Genomic DNA, 18703 nt, shown 5'->3' with positions numbered 1-18703 from the left:
GTCAGTTGCTAACGAATCACCTACATCAGACTGAGGCTGGTAGTATTTGAAGCTATTGCGGGATTGAGGGTCAACTGGGCAAAACAGTATGTTCCCTATCACGTTCCTCAGATTCATGAGTTGGCAAGCATTCTAGGCTGCCACATGACATGTCAGAAATCCAGAACCATGAACACCAATAATTCTCCTCGGCTAGATAATTCCAGAACACTAATCAAAATCGAAATTGGATAGCGGTTTGCCCTTTCAAATCTGTGATTTAGGTTGAAGAACCCTAGAAATGAACTCTCTCACTTCCTCAGAATTTCTCCATGATTCTACCTAAACAATTTACTCATAATCACACAATAAACTTATCTAATAGATTGGATCATTACCTTTATGTGTTGAGTCGAAAATCCCTATTTTTCTCCCTTTCTTTTCTTTTCTCTTACTTGCGGTTTTTTTTTTGAAATAAGAAGGATATCATCAGCAATAAGCATCAAGAAGATGCGAGCATTACAAAGAGATTATCAGCTTCCAGGAAGGCAAAAAAGCTATCACAACTATCAGCATACATCTATGGAGCTAATAAATTCTAGGGAAGAATCAACAGTAATTACAGAGGAGTAGTTTACCCAACTAAAAAGACTAGTCAAACAACTAGCCTTGAGAGAGGAAATGGGAGTTGGGATGCGATCAAAACATGTTTTGTTCCTCTCTATCCATAAACACCACAATACAAGTGGGAACCAAAGACCAGATCTTTTTGATGGACTTCCCTACTTTCCAGGAACTCCAACACACAAAAGCCTCTCTCAAAGTGCCTGGCATGGCCCAAGTCATACCAAAGAGAGAAAAGAACATGTTCCAAAGATCTGTGGCAACAATGCAACGAAGAAACAAGTGATTGATAGATTCTGGGTTGCATGAGCACATGTAGCATCTGTTGGCTAAACAAAACTTCCTCCTCATAAGATTATCTTGTGTCAAGCAAGAACTATAAGACTAATCCAGCTGAAACATATCACTTTTGGTGGCATCATAGTTCTCAAGATAAGTTTCCAGGGCCACAGATCAATAAGTGTCTTCCTTAAACTTAGATGTAAGTAGCCTTCTCTGACTGAATAGGAGCCATCTTTGTTGCTTCCCCAAGTGAGTCTATCCTTGCTTTGGCTGTGGACTGAGCTGGTCTGAATGTAGGCCATGAGTGCCATAAATTCTTCCAACTCCCAGTCATTTAGATTTCTCCTCAGAGTCATATTCCAAGTATTATCTTCCCAACACTGAGAGATTGTTGAGTCTGGATTGGAGGAAATCTGAAATATTCTTGGAATACGTTCATATGAGGATGTTTTCCAACCAAGTGTCTTTCCAAAACTGGATGTGCTCCCCACTTCCCACCTTGAAAGTAGCATTGCTTTAGAAGACCTCCCACAACTTCCTTATAGCTTTCCTTGTGACTTCATTAGAGCACCAGTGACGAGTGCTACCAAATTTTGGTTGGATCACCTCCTTCCATAGACCAGTTGTCTCCTGATTGTACCTCCAGTGCCACTTCATAAGCATACACTTGTTATGTAATGCCAGGTCTTTAATCCCAAGCCTCCAAACTGCTTTGGCATGGTGACTTTGGCCCATTTCACAAGGTGGAATTTGTGGTTCTTACTATTACCTTCCCAGAGGAAGTCCCTCCTAATCTTGTCAAGATGATTTTGCACCTTAGCTGGCATGGGGAAGAGGGACATAAAATATGTGGGAACACTATCCAAGACACTGTTGATGAGTGTTACCCTGCCCCCTAGTGAGAGATATTGTTGCTGCTGGGAAGCCAATCTTCTTTCAAACTTTTCCACAATACCACTCCAAGCCCCAACTGATTTGTAACTAGCACCCAATGGTAACCCCAAATAAGTTGTGGAAAAAGATCCCATTGAACAACACATGATGCTGCAAAATTCTCCAAGTTAGGGACCTCATTAACAGGGTAGATAATGCTTTTAGAGATGTTAATGTGGAGTCTTGACATGGCTTCAAAAAGCATAAGAGTGAGTTTAAGGTACTGCACTTGGGATTTCTCAGCTTCACAGAAGATCAGTGTGTTGTCAGCAAACAAGAGATGTGATATGGAAATTGTTCGACTAGAACCATTGCCCACCATAAATCTCTAGCCAATGTAGATGTTTGGCCTTTTCTAACATCCTACTTGCGTTTTCTTCTTTATCTTTTCCTGCGTTCTGCTTCTGCCAATTTCTGATTTTCTCACATTTATTATTTATAGCTCCATATCTTCTTTTTTTCCTTCCCCCATTCTGGGCTTGGCCTACTTTTTTTTTCTTCTTAATTCATTTTCTTATATATAAATGATCAAATAACCCTTAATATATGGGTTATTACATTCTCCCCCAATTAAAATAACGTTCGTTCGCAAACGTGGCCAAAACTTTTTGAACTGTCAAAATATGAACTCTCACCATGCATGTCCCACTTGTACTCTTTAAGTAGTCTTCCGTAGTAGATAGTTATGGCAACTTCCTCAAAAGCGCAATTCTCACTTACCTACACTTATCTTAGTAAAGTAACATGAGTGGAGTCATAAATGTATTCGCGGAAAGTATTTACAAATATAACATGTACTTCTGGTAGCATAACAAGTCTCTAGCTACGTCAACCTATTACCCAAAACCTTATCAGCCATATGCTTGAACACCAGCTCATCCTTCTTTCAATATCTCACACAATAACACTAAAAGCAGTATGGCATATGCTGGAACACCAGCTTATCCTTCCTCGCAGAAGAGCTGGCTGAAGAAAAGCATTTGTTTTGTGTTTGTCCTATAACGTTACACTATACTGTACAGGATAAGGATCTGAGATCTCTTGACCCATATCAACCAGGTGATACTAAACTATTAGTGGATATTTAGGTTTCTCGGATGATTAGTGGAACTGGTTGTTCCATGTAGGTGTCATGACCAAAAGTTCAATTCTATGTAATTTATATGCCTATCATTTAATCTTCTATTGTTCCTTTCAATTTAGAAAAACTCATTGTGTTTTATTGATCATATTGTTTTTGTCGTTTCTTACAATGTGCTTTCTAGAGAATAAGAATTGAGGGATGATAAATCATTCTGGTTATTGCCAGAAAATATGAAGCCACCCATGAATGAGTTGGTAAATTTGTGGACGAGAATTTCTTATAGACTTAGCTAACTAAGTTATTTTTATAATATTGATTACTTAGAAGAATATAATATTAAAATGGTAAAGAGGACATAGTATTTCTTTTAACAATAAAGATAAATAGGTTAAACAAATTGTTACAAAATATTAAAATTAGGGAGGTACACATAATTTTGTAAACCACAAGGAATGTCAGTGTTACGGAATGAAAAACCTAAAGTGAGGTCTTCGAAATTATCCCTAGAATGCTTTAGCCTTTTTTTTTGTTTGGGGTGGGGGATCATACCTTTTCCTTTTTTTATTACCAAAAATGAAAATGTTTTATTTTGTCTGTGCAGCAAATTCAGCGATATTTATGATGAAGAATTTTTTGTTAAAACCCTAGCAAATGATGTAAGGGTGGTAGACAAGGTTCCTGGTCTTATTATGGAACGGTTTGATCACAATATGACCAATGTGTACAACTTCAGGATCAAGGCATTGTCCTCTATTTCGTACTACCGGGGGACAGTTCTTCCTAAGATGGTTGAAGAACAGTGAGCTTCTCTATCTCTTTTGCTTTCTTTGTCTCTCCTATTCCCTCCTTGTTTGAACTGCTTCCATTAAGTAACAGTACTAACAAATAACTCACACCTATAAGAGATCACTTCTCTGTGGTAAAAGCTGTCAGTGCTAAATATCGAAAACTCATTATAATTCCTAGTTTGGAAATTTTTAGAAAGTTAACATTTTATAGACAAAATACACCACTAGTGTATTTCAGTAGTAATTACATCAGGAGTTTGAAGTTAGCAAAACCAAAAACATCTATCACCTATACTCATCCTAAGCTATCTCCAAAGTGAGTAATATCCTCCACCATTATGGGGAGTACATAGTTACACCAAAAATAAAAGGTTATATGGCATGGCATCAATTTTTGAAATTGTCACATAATTAGTTTGCCAAACTAGTTAGTCTAATTATAATGAACTGTGTGCCTCTTTTTTTTGTAACCCCCTCCCCCCTTGATTCCCACTCCTGCATCAACTTTACGCTGATTTTTTGTTATTAGGAAATTATTGATTCGTCTTTCGGTTTAAGATATGTAAAGGTTGCTATTGAAACACCCATTGTATTGAAGGGAAGAAAACCAAGTTTTTCTTCCTTTCTTATTCTTTCACATGGTATCAGAGTTCGTGGTGATTGCTCACTGCAAATTTACCAGCAACTTCACAAAAGAGAATATCGTCACTATGCATTTACCACTGTGAAAGTTGCCCTCCGTCTACTGTCAGGTCACATCATTATCTTCATGAGTTCTGTGCAAAGTTCAGCACCACCACTATGTCCCGGATACTCCGGCGAGAAAAACCAGACCATCCAAGTCCATATGGGAGCCACCACACATCATTAGCAGTATAGACTCCGGTGATGCATTACAAATGCGTGCTGGGCGCGTGATGCCTTTTCTAGCCACCCTTTGAAGCAGATCTCCTTGGGGATCGGCCAATCATACCAATCCCACCAATATAATGTCTTGTGATTTCAGTTCACCGGAATCCTACTTTGGCAATTTCAATTGTCTCTTCCAGCATATTTCCCTCATTTGGCACTTTCCGGACTTCAGATTCTGTCCTTCGAGTCTTTTATCTTTTTGGAGTCCACCCCAGGTATTTTATGTGAACTTGGTGCGACCAAGTCACTATTTCAATCAATCTAGATTTTCTGGCGACACCTCTTCCTTACACTTGGGGTTCAACTGAAGCGTATGGTTCACCAGATTCAGCTTTAAAATTTCTTCCCTCTTCTGTCCATTAAAATAAGCAGTTCCTGGGTTCCTTGCTCTTGATTATTTATGTTGATTCTCTTGAATAACTTCGAGAAAATTTGATCCAGTACTTTGAATGGTTGGATGGTTTCTGTACCTGAATATATTGAGTTCCTTTGGCATAAGATACGTAAGTAGACATCCTCTGAGAGAGCTTATGTTGTTCAGACCAGTAACACTGTTGCTTGTGTTTCTCAATCTTCTTCTATCAGTCATTGGGTCATCAATTATGGTGCATCCGTGTCACAGTCCGAAATCGGATCATGATGGCGCCTTACCATAAACCCTCAATAGGCAAAGCCAAATCCAACAACAATCGGTAAGGCTGATTCTCAACATGCCACTTTAACTCTTTCCGAAGACATCACTATCTCATTCTCAACACTTGACCTGATTTCTCATCTTATCATCTCCCCCTTAGGTATGAAACCGATACTTTAAAGCTATGAATCTATTCCATCATCTCTAAAGTAGTGTACATTCAATTTACTCTTTAACACTCAAGAAAGGCTGATTCCATGTCTACTGAACTCTCCATATGCAGGTGCTGAGGTTCCTTCTACGACCCCTTTCTAAGATGCTTCTCTTAACTTCTTTTCATTGGCTTATAAGGCCACGTCATCTAATTCCTAAGGAAAAAAATAATGTGTTAGCATATTCCATATTAACAACTCAGTTATGCTATCTAGGCATACATGAAAACGATAAACTTAATTATAACCTTATCTGACTACTTACAATCTCGGGTACACCTCTTATACTCTTGTTAATCCAGTGACTTTGTCATACTTCATTTCTCTCATCTAAAAGTCAGAATCTCACACTTGTACCACTCCTATTCATTGCAGGTTACATCTTACATCTTACTTCCTCACCTACTCTATGTCGAGTCTACCAAATTAGATCTCAAGACTGACTTCATCACCCGCATGTTGCCATCATTTTTATCATGACACTCATCTTAAATTCAAGCTTAGTGTCTAGTACTAAAACAATATCAATATAATTGCTCACATACTGTACTGACTTCCGACCACTAGATTAAATTAAGAGACTCACCCACTAAGACCTCATGATGAGTAGTAAATCTTTATCTCTCGGTCTACATACTTACATATTACTGTCACATTCTACTTCACAACTTAAATACTATTTACTCACTTACAATACAACATCTCTTAATTAGTTCTATAATCCTCTAAATACTATGGGGCTCTCTTTTTGAAAATCATAAGTCTAGCTTAGAGCTATCACCTCATGAATACTCCTGCCCTTCTATTTAACACGTACACTTGGTTGTTACTAACACAATGACACCTCATCATAAACTCCATTCTAGTTAAAGTATACTCTTTACTCATCCATACTAGTAACTCTTACTCACCCTCTATCATGAAATCTACACAAACTCATCAATTAGTCTACCCATAAAAGAAAACTCCTCATTAATAACTTATTGGTTGCATGACTGCAACAACATATTTGCCTCATCGCTATCTCCTTTTTCTTAGATTGCGATACCTGTACATGCAGTTTTCTAACTCTGGGCACTTTTACTTCTACTGTTTATGACATCGTAACTCATACTATCTTTTCGGGTGAAAGTACTACCTAAGCTCTAAAACACACTTTCTCATGAGGGTAGTTGAAACAAGGTTTAGAGAATAGAGTCTAGGAGTACATCTTGCTTTTAGCTCGAACGCACAATTCATATGAATAAGAGTGTATTCTTTTGAATCTCAACACTTAGGCTCATTCACAAGCTTCTCTTAAGCCTCTCTTCAGTCTCGTCGATAAGGATCTGACTTTGCTTTACCACCACCTTTGTATGAGGGGTAGTCGAATGGATATACGAATGCAAGAGTAGAATAAGTTCCTTATGACATAATTCTATTGTACGATTTAGAGTATGGAAAAGGAAAACTTTTCTTATGTCTGCAATACCTCATTTATAGAAGTGGGACCCTCACAACCATAAACAAGACCCTATTGACACGACTTCGTACACCCTAGGACACTTAAACTCTGTGCTCTAATACCACATGACCTGAGCCTACACTCTGGACATGGCCGACACTCAAGAACCATTGTTGGTCCCAAGCGAACCCTCATCCTGGCTTGCTCTGAGCGGAAAGCTAATTCGAGCAATAATAGACTTAAAGCTGAATTAAACTCATTAAACTCAAATACTCAACTTCACAAAGGCTGGAAAATACTCAATAGAGTTACTTAAAGTTTGTAAAACAACTAAAAAAAAATCATATCGAAAGACTCTTCAACTTAATTATCTATGGAGCCTGTACTATTACAGATGGATATTAGACAAGAGCCATGACATCTCAAAACAACTAAACTGAAAGTAAATGTGAAGTCCTCCAGAATAAACGAGGCTCACCAAAAGCTAAATGGAATGTAGAATGATCTCAACGAATGCACCTGTTGGTAATTTTGAACACCTGAATTTGCATTATAAAAGGGTGTAGGTCGAATGACATCAGTACATTGAATATACGAGTATACCAGGAGAAATTGAAACATAGGTAACTGAAGTGATATCATGGGAAGGACCATACTCACCTCAACTCAACTCCAATATGAAAGCAATAACTAAAGATAAAATGTTTAAAGCTTCAAAATAAACAAATACTAACTCAAGGATGTATATAAAAATGCAATGAACTCAAAACAGTAGATACCAACTTAAAATGTATAAAAATGCAATGACATACTATATACTCTTATTTGGGAGATTCTCTAACCAACAACTATCATTATGAGAAATGTGATAATACAACGTTTCACCCAGGCTGTCAGAACGGTTATAACCTTGTCTGGGGTATTAAACACCTCAACTAAGTGGATCCACTAAGCTCTGCGGGAAGGCACTTTGGATTCATCTAAAAAGTATGATCTTGTACCATGTTAGCATACATGGTTTATGAGGAACTTGCGTTGTCTAAACTCATCCCCATGTCGGTTTAAATACTACTCGCAATAATATATACTCATGCTCAAATTTGTAAAACATACACTTTCTCTAATTTGAGATAATTGCTCAAACTATCCTTTTTAAAGAGGTAACTGCTCTGAAATATCTTTGAACTCATAAACTCTTTTTAGAAATCAAAATTTCTCTTTTCGCAATGTAAAATTGATTGGGAATTCTTAGTTCCCTTGAACTTTAATCAAAATTGTCGCTTTAAACTTTTTCTCAAAACTTAGTTTAAAACACAATGATTGGCTTTCAAATATAGATATGAACGAATCGACTCAAGGATCTCAAAAACATTATAGAAAACTCAGGACTCAAAAACTCAATGATACTACTCATCTCAAGAATACTCAATTCATAGGGTTCATGCGAAATCATGAACATAAACGACTCAACCCAAGGATCTCAATTACAATATAAAAACTCATGAATACAACTCTTCTCATTTTCATACTCATTTACTCAAGACTTAGCTCAAATCTATAGTTAAATGCAAAAGACTTCTAAAAATGACTCAAAAGGACCTCTTGAACTTATATCTTAACTTTACTTCAATTTGAAATGTAAATTACGAGATGTGATTAGGATAAGTAGGATCTCTCAAGGATCAACAAGACTTTAAGAGTTAATATTAAGAAGAGAAAGAAGATACGATTCAAAGGATCATTGACGTGATGTGGAGGTCATTAAATTTTTGCTTGCAAAAAGTCTTTCAAGACAGAAGACTCCGTATCCTCTCTGCGACGCGGAGAGGGGGTGTTCGATTGAAGATGGAACTTTCAAGCGTCTCCGTGACGCGGAGCTGGACGCAAATATTTGACTGTCTTTTTTTTCTTCTTCACCCAAACTCACTTTAATTCATAAACCCAATGCAATTTCATTGAAATCTCACTCAAATTCTACAAAAAGCACCACTCATTCACAAGACCCTCACCTCAAGAACTCAAAACATCCATTTGTTAAAGAATAGAAGCTAAAACTTTAGAACTTCTCAAGAATCTCAATACAAACGATTTCAAGAACGAATTCACGAATGAAATTTCATTACTGGCACGAGGGCAAACAAACCCAACACTATGAGAAGCTTACATACCTGGAAGAACAATGTTCTTGAAGAAAATTGAAGGAAAATCTTGGATGAACCCTAGCCTTATGTTTCTTGAAGTTCTTAAGGCTAGATATTTAGGAGTGAATGAGAGGGTTTGGTTATGAAAGCTGATTTTCTACACGTTTAGGGTAATTTAGATGACTTCCTAAGGGTTTTAGGACTAAAATACCCTTAAAGAAATAAATAAAAAGAGTTGGAAGTTGGGATTTTTTCCAGCGGCCAGTGAGGTATGTATTCACTCCGTAATGCAGAGCCATCGCGGAACTGCTGTCAGGTTAGAACGTCTAGTAAATCAGTCATAACTTTTTACTAAGAACTCCGATTGAGGCAAACTTGGTGGCATTGGAAAGAGGACCCGAAGACCTTAAAATTGATAGGTCATTGACTACCTATCTCTTTATGTGCTAAAAGATATGGTCGATTGAAGTTGACTCAAAACTAGAAACAGATGGGTGACTCAAACAACTTATTCTCTTTAGTCCTTTTTGAAACTCGAGGTGTTACACCTGTTGCCCTTAATACCTAAGAAAATTTAGGATCACTTGGTACACAACGGAGAATGGTTCGAGTCTTGACTTCGAAATTTTCGGGGTGTTACATTTACAAGGTATGGGACATAGAAAAAGCTGAAAAATAGGATGGACACTTCCATCTAATTTTCAAAATGCTTTTTTTTAATATTCCAGCTTAATACCAATGTATTTGAATTCAGCTAGTAAACTTGAATACAATCGGTAAGATGATAAATGAAAGCATATAGCAGTCGGTTAATATCAATGATGTTCATGTTATTGGCACAATAACCATGATGCTTCTAATACTTTTGGAATGAATAGTTATTCCAACATGATTGTCAGTAGTTGAGCTTTTGTGAAGACATCTTTTCAACTTCAGTTCATTCGAGCAATGCTCTACTAATAACACATAATTTTCATCCATTTATGATTTAATAACTATACTGAAATCAACTTTCGCGTAGAAAATTGAACTTTATAGCTGTAATATAAGCTACTGCATCTTTATTTTACTTGTCCTTTAAAAATAGTCTAGTTTATTGAAAACTTAGAAAGCAAATACTTCTAATGATATGAAGAACTTTTTAATTACAAAGGCAATGCCATTTATATCAATAATCTGACCACTAATATAATACATAAATAATACATAAATAATACAACTGAAGGTGAAGTTTTCCCTCATCATAAATGGCAACGTTGAAGGCTTCTTTCAGTCCCAAAGGGGTCTCGGACAGGGAGATCCTATGTCTCCATTTCTATTCTTAATAGCCATGGAGGGACTGAATCATATGTTCAGGAAGGCAAAGACAAATGGATGAGGAGAGGTTTTAGTGCACAAGCAGGGAGAGGGGAGGAACTGGAGAGATCACACACTTATTTTATGCTGATGATGCTCGTATATTCTGTGAGGCAGAGAAGACGAATATTATACATTTAAGAGCCATACTCTCTATATTTGAGGGTATTTTAGGCCTCCATGTCATCTGGTTGAAGAGTCATCTCTTCCCTATCAATAATGTTTGACAATCTGTTTGGGCTAGCTGAAGCATTGAGTAGCCTAGTAGATGCACTACCAACAAAATACCTGGGACTGCCTTTGGGAGCAAAGAACAAAGAGCTCGAAGTGTGGTATGTGGCATTGAAGAGACGTGAGAAACTAGCCAGCACCTGTCTCTGGGAGGCAGGGTAATTACTCATTAGATCAGTGTTGGATGGTCTGCCTACTTACATGGTGAACTTATGTCAGTCCCCAAGAACGTTGAGAAGAAAATTAATAGTCTAAGGAGAACTTTTCTATGTCAGGATGACAAGGAAATAGGAGGCTATAACCTGGTAAAGTGGGATACACTCACACTCAATAGAATCCGAGGAGGCTTAGGTCTGAAGAACTTCAATCTCCAGAACAGTTGTCTACTTGAAAAATGGTTATGGAAATTCTGTACTGAAGACAGTGCCTTATGGAGAAGATTTATTGCAGGCAAATATGGTTTATTTAATCAATGGACAACTGAAGAGGTTTTTGGGCACTTTTGGATGCAGTGTTTGGATGACCATTAGAAGATTATGGCCACACTTCAGATACAACATATACATAATACATCTTGTGCATAGTAATATTGCACGCAACATCTCAACCCTATGTGAATAGCAAACAGATTTACCCCTTTTTACTTTGAATCTCCCAAAAGTGAGTAAATCAACACAAATATCTACCGAGGTATAGTTTATACTTTAATGGCAAAATGGAGTCAGGAGGACTACTCCACATCATAAGGCATAAGAACTTACAAAAACATATTTACAACATCGATATTCTAATTATTATCCAAGCAAAAGTGTTCTGTATTTTTCGTGAAATTCTGAAAAATGGCAGGTCCAATTTGTTATTATAAATGGAATTCTAGTATCTTTAGGCGAGGAAACTGGTCCATTAGAATAAGATTTTGATATGTTATGAATGCCCAAGTTAGTAAAGATTATTTGCTACCGTATTAGTCTCTTTAAGACAATGGCCTATAAAAAAATATTATTGAGTTATAGACCTATTCTTTTCCACTGGTGGATTACACTCTATATGTTGTCGTTGTAATCTCCAATTGCCACGTAAGTTTCTATATCAACATAGAGTTTAAATTCTATGTGAACATAGCTCTAATCAGTGTTATTAAAGGCGAAAAGCACAAAAAAGCTCTAAGGTCCATGGGGGCTTTAAGCGCAAATAAAGCGTGGGCTTTAATGAAAAAAGGCGCAAAGAGAGAAAAGAATACAAATATATATATTTAGTCCAAGACTAATAATTATAAACATGAATGACAAATATATTACCAAAGAAATTGAGAAAAAAATTATGGTTAAGTGAAATATCAATTATTTAGTTTCACTTCTTCATAAAAGGCTCATTGGCAAGGAAAAGCTTGCCATAGAACCTTGATGACGATATTGAAGCGCACATAAAGCGAGGGGAAGCGCTCAACGCGTTTCGAGCCTTGCTTCAGGGCTTAAGCGCGCCTTTGATAGCACTGTACTAATTATTTTGAATGCACCAATATAAGCCTAATATTATTCGTTCATGAGGTAATTGACTAGGTGAAACATTCTATAGAAGACATATTAATTCTTTCAAAGCTAGCATTACATGTGTCTTCATTATTTCCTATCATATCACAAAGGAAATTTGATAACGCCCAACTACAACCCTTATAATTCAAAGTGTAGGCAGTTGCTAACAAGTATAAACCCACCGGTGAGTTGCCGATTCCACGATGAATGATACTGAAGAGAATCCAAATATGAAGTATGGAAGTGCTCTAACTTCTTGTAGAATGGAATTAAATAACACATAACATAATGTAAATCGACAGGTTTCAATTATCAATATCAAGAGAGTTTAATTGTTAATGAGGACAACTAACGCGGGGTTTTAACAAATAGAGAGGAGACCTAGAATTGTGCACAATCGATTACTAATTTCTCTTAATGGATAGTAACTAATCACTTTAAATTGTTGAATCTCAATGGGTAGGTTGTGTTGTAATTGTGACAACCATTTTTCAATCATATATATATAAAAGAGAACCTTAGGTCAACCTATATGGTGTCCCCACAAATCAGATGTCCCTTTTAAATTTATTTATTTCCGAAACTAGTCTTCCCCTTTTGTGAAAAGTTGTGACTTTTATGAAAATTTGCGACTTTAATGAAGGGTTATGACTTTTATGAAAAGTTGCGACTTTTACGAAAAGTTGCGACTTTTACGAAGAGTTGCGACTTTTATGAAGAGTTGCGACTATCATGAAAAGTTGCAACTTTAATGAAGAGTTGCAACTTTTATGAAAAGTTTTGACTTTCATGAAAGCTTGTGACCTTTCCGAAGGGTTGCAACTTTTTCAAATAGTTGTAACCTTTCCGATAAGGCATAATAAACATTTGTGTTAGCTACCTTTTTTTGTCTATAAATAGACAGGTTTCCTCTCATTTTAAAACAACGAAAATTCTAAACCTTTCTTCTTCTTCTTCACAACTAAATATTTGTGTACTTTGTTCCTGTTGAGTAGCTTACTGACACTATTGCTTATGTTACAGATCTTGGTATGTGTTTTTACAGTCATTAAGTTATGTTATTAGGGATAAATGATAAGATAAGTTACCCTTGTCTAAACAAAATGATGAGATGTAATAAGTTTCATTTTCCGTTACATTATTAATGTTTGTTACCGCGTAATCTTGTATACAAGATAATATAGTGCTTTAGTTTTAATGACTGATAGATTCATATTATTTATAAATTTTGTGATGTTAAATTCCTGCGCTAAGCGCGGGCAATTTTACTAGTTAGCTATTATGTTTCAAGCAAGTTCTTTCCAACCTTGACAAGCTTAACAATGCAAAGCAACCCAAAGCCTTAATTTAACCCACTTTATCGGGTTGTAAAAATAAGAACCAATACAACTATCAATCATAAACTCCACTCTAAACAACTTTCACAAGAAAGCATAGAGAGCTAAAGCTAGAATTAAATTTGCTATCTCAGTTCATAAATGAAAATGCGAGTAAATAACTGAACCCATTTCAAAGCAACATTAATCAAACTATTAACAATTCCCAAAAGCTAATTTGTGTATTCGATTACATAGTCACAGCCCAAAGGGAAGGGGTTTAGCCAAGCATAACAAAAAGCAAGAAATAGTTACCAAAAAGATGATCCATAGGATTTTCAAAATCTTCAATGCTCATTGCCAAAATTAAGATTAAAACTTTAAAACCTCAATATCTAAGTTCAAAACCCTCTCCAAGAATGTTCAGTATTGTAAAATATGTAAAATCTGGAAAAAATCTGTGTAAGATCCTCTTTTCTCTCTCCAAAAACCAATTTATATGTTGCCAAAAACTTCCCAAAATGCCATTTCATGGCTCCATCGACTAGACTAATCGTGACCTTCGGAAGACTCGGTGATCCGCCGATGCGCAAGCTTCACCACCAACAACTGCTTCAGCGTTTGAATTCTTGACTTCTCAGTTGGTGAACCGATAGATGTTGCCGAATGGACTTGACTTCATTCTCCAATTGTTCTGATCATTTACGCGAGTTGGATCGAGCTCTCCGTTCCATTCGGCGCATCGCCAAACTGCACTTTGGTTCGGCTGGATCTTTTGGCGAGTTAGAAGCTCACTTAGTGAGTCGCCGAGTGACTTTTGCGAGCTCCAGCCTTGCTTTTTTTCAGCTTTTCCAACTTTTTCGCTTCTTTTCACAGTGTAGTGTCCCTGCCTTGTTCTTAAGCCTCCATGGCTGCACATAAACAATTTAACATCAGTTATGAACTCAAAATAAGCATTGAGGACACTAATTGATTAAGCAACAAGCCCTTAATGAGTTAAAATTCCCGACTCATCCAACATCATCACCCTAGCCATCGTTCTATAAGTCGATGCCTCGTGATGGTTCTGATTTTTAATCTAATACGACAAGAATCACAAGAAGTTTTTTCATACCTACCTTGGTTGCTACCTCACTCTACATAATAGGTGCTCCGGATCTTACTAATTATGAGTTCTACAACACAACAAATAAAAGGCCCCTGGATATTGAATTGTGGAATTACTATTAGTTGGAATTACACTACCCTCCAGACTCCACTCATTGGATTACACTGGATCTGTTGTTTATTTTACGATCAATAGAGAGTTTATTGCATAGTTAACTCTTCATGAAAAATGAAATCTTGAATAGAAACTTCCTATGCCATATTTTTTTAAATAAACAAATTCTTATTGTTTCTTCTACAAAATTTTCTCCTGGCCCACCACATGTAAATTTATTATGTGACCATCCTATTTTACAAGCCGAGATTTACTCAAGTTAGCCATTGCAACTTAATATAACTATAATTTAACAAAAAAAAAACAAACAAATTTCTAGATTGATTACCTTGAATTGAGGAAACAATACCTAAAACAATAGATTTTGCTTAACCTTGTTATGTGAAATACAAATGAGTATTTGTGATACTTAGGTAAGTTTAAAATCAGCTACTTCCAAAGAAGATAAATTTGGCTACTACATCATAAAAAAATCATTAATTCTAGCTACTAAATTTGATCTTTTTTTCACTCCGCTAAGACAATAATCATTTAGAGTGGTGAAATAGAAAGTGAATAAGGAGATCTAAAAGAGGGAAAAGAGATGAGAGTCTATGTTTCCAGGCATAGGTTTAATACGTTAGACATAGCATGTAACGTACTATAATTAACCAACAGATTAAACTACTTACCTTATGCATTGAGTCAATATTGGAAGGGCTGCAATATTGAATCGTCCTTGTGAGTCAAATTGGTAGATTGGAAACATGGAAGCTTAGCGTAACCCGATTCCGAGCTACCACGTATCAATTAGAGCTCACAGTTATGTTGGTGCAGAAAGAGGTCATTCCTAAGCTAAGTTGCCCGGACTCTTAACTTCGATGCCGCACCTGTGTCGGATTCTCCAAAAATACACTACTTTTGGAGAATCCAACACGCACGCGTTGACATTTGTGAAGAGTCCGAGCAACATAGTTCCTATGTATTCTTGAAAGTTGAAGAAGGAGATTAGAAGGTTGTTCTGTTCTGAAGAATAGCCGAAGATTCTATTTCTGTATTAGAGAAGAGCGGATGTTTCTAGGTCACACGTGGAGTGAGCACAGTTAAAGAATTTTAATGAATAATGAAAAGGCAATTGACATTAGGCATTGGCCTATTGCTGAACATAGCTCTCACTGAACTTATTAATGAGTCAACATCAAAATTAGTTCAAGAACACAAGTATTAACACCAAATTACTAGAATATACCTCCACATTTCACAAATAGGTCCAATTTCCAAATAATGGACATGGAAGAAATTGACTAGAACGGAAACGAGTGGTGGTTCTTTTTTTTTTTTGTGGCTGAAAATGAAAAAAAACAACGAAGCAATCAAATTGGACACGGACAGAAATCTGAATGACAGATTTTAAAATTTGAAAAAGAATTCTAAAGCAAGTGGAATTACAACCATTATCTGTTTTAGCTAATTGTTTAATGTATCCTTCAACTTCAACAACCATGAAATTCGGCCACAAAAATGAGATTTTTAAAGAGAAGTTGAAAAGGCAATAAATAGTAAATAAAATAATGCAGAAGATGAAAGTGAAAAAAAACAGAATATGTAGGAGAAAAAAGAGAGGAGGATGCCTGTACTTGTAAGCCATTTGAAAGGATGAAGAAAAGTGAGTATTTCTTGATATTCTGAAAGCTCTATGAATGAAAGAGACGGCTTTAGTCGTAAGCAAGAGAGAATGGATACTTGTAGGGTTATGATTGCAATTGGAATATTATCAAGTGAAATTAATAAGTTCTCGATCATTCTTGGTTCACTCTTGAGAGGGTACTTGTTGATGTTTGGATCCATGATTGGAAGTTGGGGTTTGGAGAGATTGGCGAAGAAGAAGAGGGAAGAGACAGATACAGAGAACAATCTGGAATGGGAAGGAAATAGGAGTTCATGGTTTGCTAAAAAATCAGTCATACATGATTCAGTTTACCCTGGAATAATGAGTATATTTAAATGTTTGCCCTTGGTCGTCCGTCGTTCCAAGTTTCACCTTTCTAAATATAGTTTAGTTGTTACTCATGCTACTACATAATTTAATTTGTATTTTACTAGATTCTGTCACCTCTATTTCAAGCCTTGTTTGGGTGACCAGCACTCCGTTATTTCTCTTTTTTATTTTCTTTGACTGAATATTTTGTTTGTGTTAAGTGCAGGATCATCAGGATATCCCCGTTTGCTAATCGTTTGTCATTCGATGCTCCTCCACCAGTTCAGCGGCTTAGGTGTCTGGCAAACTATGAAGCCCTTAGATTTTCAAACCCCATTTTGAGTTTAGGACAAACATTGGTTGCAAGAATGAAAGACCGAAGTGCAAATAATAGTGGGAAGTATATATCTGTGCATCTTCGCTTTGAGGAGGTTAGTTTTCAAGTAGTGCAAACTGATGAGTATGCATACTTTATGTAGTTCATATGATAGCAAAGACTTCCAAGGGTAATTTGTCTTGATCACTTTTTCGTGCAGGATATGGTTGCTTTCTCTTGTTGTATATATGATGGTGGAGATAAAGAAAAAATAGATATGGATGCTGCAAGAGAGAGAGGATGGAGGGGAAAATTCACAAAACGTGGTAAAGTGATTCATCCTGGAGCAATCAGGATCAATGGAAAGTGTCCCTTAACACCATTAGAGGTAATATTTTTTTATCTTGTTCGCTAGATATTCAGTTGACTTCCTTATTCTGTTTCCTATTGATAACTCAGTTGACTAAACTCTTCACATAGGGGGAAAGTTTGATATTCTACATAATTAGAGGAACATATGACTTGCATACTTCTACTAGATTGTTCCAGCTTTAATCATTCTCCGATTAGCTCTTTCATTTCATGTGTCAAGCTTTCCTTTCCTTGGTGCCTCATCTTTTTGTGGCTAAGTTTCTTCCTACACTTATGTCAGGTTGGATTGATGTTAAGAGGGATGGGGTTTGGTAAAAGCACATCCATTTATTTAGCTTCTGGAAAGATCTACGACTCTGAGCGCCACATGAAACCACTATTAGAGATGTTTCCGCTTTTACAAACGAAAGAGATGCTAACATCCCACGAAGAACTCGCCCCATTTCAGGTCTAAATGGTTTGACTGCCTTCTCCCTGTGTTCAGTTTTACTTTTTTTCTCAATTGACTCAAGTTATTGCTTCTAGAATTACTCTTCCAGGATGGCTGCTATAGACTATACTGTTTGTCTTCATAGTGAAGTATTTGTGACAACTCAAGGAGGAAATTTCCCCCACTTTTTGTTGGGTCATAGAAGATTCTTGTATGGTGGACACTCGAGGACAATTAGGCCAGACAAGAGGAAGTTAGCTTTATTATATGATAACCCAAATATTGGGTAAGTCTTTGATATATTTCCATGATTCTTATTTAGGTAATACTTGTCATTTGGACTTCCTATAAAGAAAATTGAATGAGTTTCTGAATTTCATTTGGGTTGTAAAAGTGTTCATTAGAGTATTAAAGCTCCTTGAGCAGGGAAACTGTAACTCTTGTAGTCTTTGTTTGTTGATTCAATAGAAACACTACTGTCAGTTGTTGTAGTTTGATTTTGAGAGATACAGTTTCCATTTAATCGCTTTGGTTTGCTCTGTGTCCACTCATTGAAAAGCTCATTCTGTTCTACATGCCGGATGCCAGTGAGTCACATTAGGCTGTTCTTTTTGTGGACAGCAGTCTTTGTTGCTGGTTTTATTTGATTTTGTTGACTTATTTACCCTTGCTGCTGTTTCTAGGTGGAAAAGCTTCAAGCGGCAAATGCTAAATGTACGAGCACATAGTGATTCAAAAGGAATTGAGATCAAAAGACCATCTGATTCTCTATATTCAGTCCCTTGCCCAGATTGCATGCGCCGCAGTAACAAGACTGAAGTTTTGAAATCATCCTTAGCGACATGATTCTGGGAATATCTTTGGTGGTGTTTCAGTTCACATTGTCTGTATGGTTTTAAGCTCCTAACCTTGCCATTCTATGTCCCCCCCCCCCCCCC

At 36.6% G+C, this 18703-nt stretch overlaps 1 protein-coding gene across 2 annotated transcripts in view; it reads left to right on the top strand.

Annotated features, from left to right (window-relative positions):
• The window catches only part of LOC107012595 (protein ESMERALDA 1-like), a 30255-nt gene extending 11558 nt beyond the window's left edge, over positions 1-18697 (top strand). The window contains exons 5-10 of one of the 2 annotated variants that reach the window (XM_015212472.2): positions 3504-3701; positions 16874-17078; positions 17184-17351; positions 17616-17783; positions 17861-18051; positions 18449-18697. In XM_015212472.2, coding sequence (XP_015067958.1) covers positions 3504-3701; positions 16874-17078; positions 17184-17351; positions 17616-17783; positions 17861-18051; positions 18449-18611 — 1093 coding nt within the window. In that variant the 3' untranslated portion in view covers positions 18612-18697. Of the gene's footprint in view, positions 1-3503; positions 3702-16873; positions 17079-17183; positions 17352-17615; positions 17784-17860; positions 18052-18448 lie in introns of those variants that run through there. The other variant, XM_015212473.2, reaches the window with a different exon arrangement.
• The last annotated feature ends 6 nt before the right edge of the window (positions 18698-18703 follow it).

The sequence above is a fragment of the Solanum pennellii genome, chromosome 3, assembly GCF_001406875.1.
Source record: "Solanum pennellii chromosome 3, SPENNV200".
Classification (NCBI taxonomy): domain Eukaryota; kingdom Viridiplantae; phylum Streptophyta; class Magnoliopsida; order Solanales; family Solanaceae; genus Solanum; species Solanum pennellii.
This window is presented reverse-complemented; position numbering and strand designations above follow the sequence as displayed.